The sequence below is a fragment of the Hibiscus syriacus genome, unplaced genomic scaffold, assembly GCF_006381635.1.
Source record: "Hibiscus syriacus cultivar Baekdansim isolate YM2019G1 unplaced genomic scaffold, ASM638163v2 tig00110015_pilon, whole genome shotgun sequence".
Taxonomy (NCBI): domain Eukaryota; kingdom Viridiplantae; phylum Streptophyta; class Magnoliopsida; order Malvales; family Malvaceae; genus Hibiscus; species Hibiscus syriacus.
The window spans coordinates 757,178-760,588 of NW_024062564.1; the positions used below are offsets into that span (position 1 = coordinate 757,178).

A 3,411-nucleotide genomic window follows, 5' to 3' on the forward strand; every position below is an offset into this window, starting at 1 on the left:
CGAGTGATTCAAGTTATTATTTGAGTTCTTTTTTATAAATTGACTTAAATTAAAAAAAAATTGAATCAAGTTTATAAAATTACTAATCGAGCCAATTCAAGTTAATTTTTTTTTCTAAATAAATCGAATTAAAAGAAAATTAATTTTTGGAGGTGAGTGGAATTTTTGTCTCTAAACGTACTAACGCGTGAATGGGAACGTTCCCTTTGTTTTCAGCAATAAGAGGAGGAGCGTGTTCAACCTTTGCCATTCATTGCAGCGAGCGGGGCTATAAATGATAAACCAACTCCGCCATTTACTTCTGTTTCGTAATGAAAATGTAGAAACTATTTAATGTCGGACGTGGGATCGGAGACACTCACATCCCGTGGACATCTGATAACTGAATATTATGACTGATCTGCAAAGTACAGGTATAAACATAGCATGCCCTATTTGATCTGAATTCAATTATCTAAACTAATTTATCTGATTTAAGAATCAATATAGATTTGGATACGATGATCCTAATCCAAAATAAAGAATGAAAGAAAAAAAGAGATATTTCTGTAATGACGGAGTGGAGATTTTAAGAGTTAATATCTGGTGAGCTTGAAGCAGTGGTGATCGGCGTTAATGGCAGCCGTCAAAATACAGAGGGGAGGTGGAGTGTAGAGAGAAGCAAATCAAAGGTAAAAGCATATTAAAGAAAGTGGGAAATTGAAATGGCTAAAAAAAACAACTATATCGGCATAGTTGTTTTGACTTTTTACTATTTACCCTTTGTAAATACTTGTCAAAGCATATAAAAAATCACAGTACTTTATGTTAAAGATAAATCTTGAGTAGATGGAAATAAATTATTAATAAAAATATATAAATTATATAAAATTTAAAATTCTTATGAAATAAATTATGTTAAAGACAACTGTTTTTATAAATCCGGTGAGTCCATTCCTGAGGATACCAAAAAATAATTTGAACTCACATTCAAGCATAAGCATATAATAGGTGGTGCATAAGCATATAATAGGTGGTGCATAAGCATGCTTGAAAGCAACATCCAAATTTGAATTGAAATTTCCAACATTTAAAAGGTACACAATCAAAAGTACAAATAAAATAGCCAATTGAAAAAAGAAATTAAAAAAGAAGATAAAATATGGGTAATTTATTTTTCTAAAAAAAGGTTAAAAATTCTCACCTTCATCAGCTTTTACCATTCTACTAAGAGGACTAGGGCCAAGCATCTTCCTTCTCATCAAATTTTTCCTCCTTATAACTTCCATTTGATTCCTCCGACGAACTTGCATCATTGATTCTTCTTCCACAACAAACCTCCTCATCAAAACATCGTCCGTCAACGATTTTCCACGGAAAACTCTTCTTCCTTCCGTGCTAAGTCTCATGCTAGGCATTGCTTTTTCTTGTGCTAGGGGAAACGGCTTTGACCTAGGGTAACTGTTGCTTCTTCTAGGGGGAACATCCGCTCTAAAAACCTCGTTGTAGGAAGAGATTGGTGCACATAGACAAACCCGAGTAAACGTAGTGGCAACCCTCAGGGAAGTACATTTACGTAGCTTCTCCGATCTATTGGGATGAGTTGAAGGGATGTCAGCAGGCTTGGGAATCGCTTTCCACAATGTTGCATTCGCCATTGGAATTTCTGCTGGTCTTGAAATGGTTTTCCACAAGGTTGTAGCATTCGTAGTAGGGATTCCTGCAGTCTTCGGAACAGTTTTCCATACGGTAGCCCTCTCTATTGCTCTTTGATACCAAGGCTTTCTGTGGAACAATAAATAAATACATAGCATGATGAAATCTTGAACAGGATTTTTCTTTTTGCCTATTCATTTGAAGAACTGTTGAGGATGAAGACCAAAATCCCAAAAAAATAAAAACTCAATAGCAAAATCACAATGATAGTTATATCTGAAACATATCCATGTCACAACCTACCTTCGTTCCGCACTCATACTCAAATCCAAGAACAAAAATTGGAATTAATCCGGATATTTGAGCTAACAGTCAAACTATCAACAGTTGCTTAGGGTTCACAGGGATCATATGTATTCTGGGGCAGGATTAGGACCATAACACATTAAAGTTGTTAACTGAACAAGGCACAACCTTTAGTGAAACTGCAGACCAAGTTTGAATCTTAACATTTACAATATTCTTATATTTCCAAACTGTAAAACAAATTGAACAGGAAACCAATGATGATGATATTAATAAATAACCTCAGCAATGATCTTTGAGTGATCAATTACATATTTTTGGATCAGGGTTCCTGCATATTTCAGTTCAGTTCATATATGAGCTTGACAAATAAGCATTAGCCCGTGGAGAGGATCGAAATGGGAATTCTTACCCAAGCTAAAGGGCTCAACCATCGATGCACCAAGGGTGTTTGTTAAAATGCCCTGATTTTCATGCAGTTTTGAGTAAGAAATGTTTGAAATGCCCTAATTTCGTACCTCCTAAATTTATGTTATAACTTCTTATGTTAGTACCTCTCGACATAAAATTTTGCCTTTGTTCCTCGACTCAACCACTGACTTAGCATAGCACATTGGATCAAATCAAATAAACATAGAGGACCACTAAATCAAAACACTTCGTGGACAACTGAGCTAAAAAAGAAAAGCTGCAGAGTCTGCAGATTTTGAACGTTTCTTACTCAAAACTGCATGAAAATCAGGGCATTTTAACAAACACCCTTCAATGCAAACTTGTCAGGCTGATTTCCACAAGTTTTTTAAAATCAATTCAACTTAGGGTAGAATTGGCAATAACATTCCTATCTATCATCAACATGAAAAACAACAATCAACCACCTGGTAACAACATTTTTTCACTTGAAAAAAAAACAATATGATACTAAAACAAGCAAGAGCTTTATGGGAAATGTTTGAAATGATGTGAGCAATGTTGCAGCATTTGGGTTACATGAAGAACAACAAAAGAGAAGATTTTTTACCTTGTGTGAGAGTTCTTTGGATCTTGCATGAACAAAGCAAGGTGAGGAGTGACGAATGAAAGATGAGAAAACAGGGTATTTTCATCTGTGAGGTGAAGGAAGGTGAAAAAAAATGGAGCCTTTTTGGGCTTCAAGATGAAGGGATATTGAGTCTCAAAGGCATGGAGGAGTTGGCAATGTGGACTTCCTTTTCTTTTTATTTTCCCTCTTTCTTTTTTCCTTTGGCAGCCATGATGCCAAGTGAGCTTCTCTTTCCTTTTTGTAGAGAGAGAATCTCAAATATTAAATAAAGGCAAAGTAAGATTGTGAGTACTTTTTGATGCAATTACTCTGCTACCCCTTAAATCATCTTAATACATTGTAAAATCTTAAGGGGGTGTTTGGTTCAAGGAATGTGGGATGGGAATCCCACGTTCCCATGTTTGGTTGACTGGGAATCTCATTCCCGG

General features: G+C 35.5%; 1 protein-coding gene across 1 annotated transcript; it reads right to left on the reverse strand.

Moving 5' to 3' along the window:
* Positions 1-1,161: 1,161 nt before the first annotated feature.
* LOC120212642 lies at positions 1,162-3,181 on the reverse strand. Its single transcript, XM_039210874.1, has 2 exons — positions 2,963-3,181; positions 1,162-1,764 (listed from the first exon to the last, which is right to left on the reverse strand). The coding sequence occupies exons 1-2, from the start codon at positions 2,989-2,991 to the stop codon at positions 1,170-1,172; spliced, it is 624 nt and encodes a 207-aa protein (XP_039066805.1). The 5' UTR covers positions 2,992-3,181; the 3' UTR covers positions 1,162-1,169.
* Between the last annotated feature and the right edge of the window lie 230 nt (positions 3,182-3,411).

Bases quoted from the DNA above. Each gene is read 5' to 3' on its own strand.
- LOC120212642 (XM_039210874.1), bottom strand. From the start codon at position 2,991: ATGCAAGATCCAAAGAACTCTCACACAAG. The intron at 1,765-2,962 runs GTAAAAAATCTT...ATTGTTCCACAG, and splicing joins CCAAAGAACTCTCACACAAG to AAAGCCTTGGTATCAAAGAG.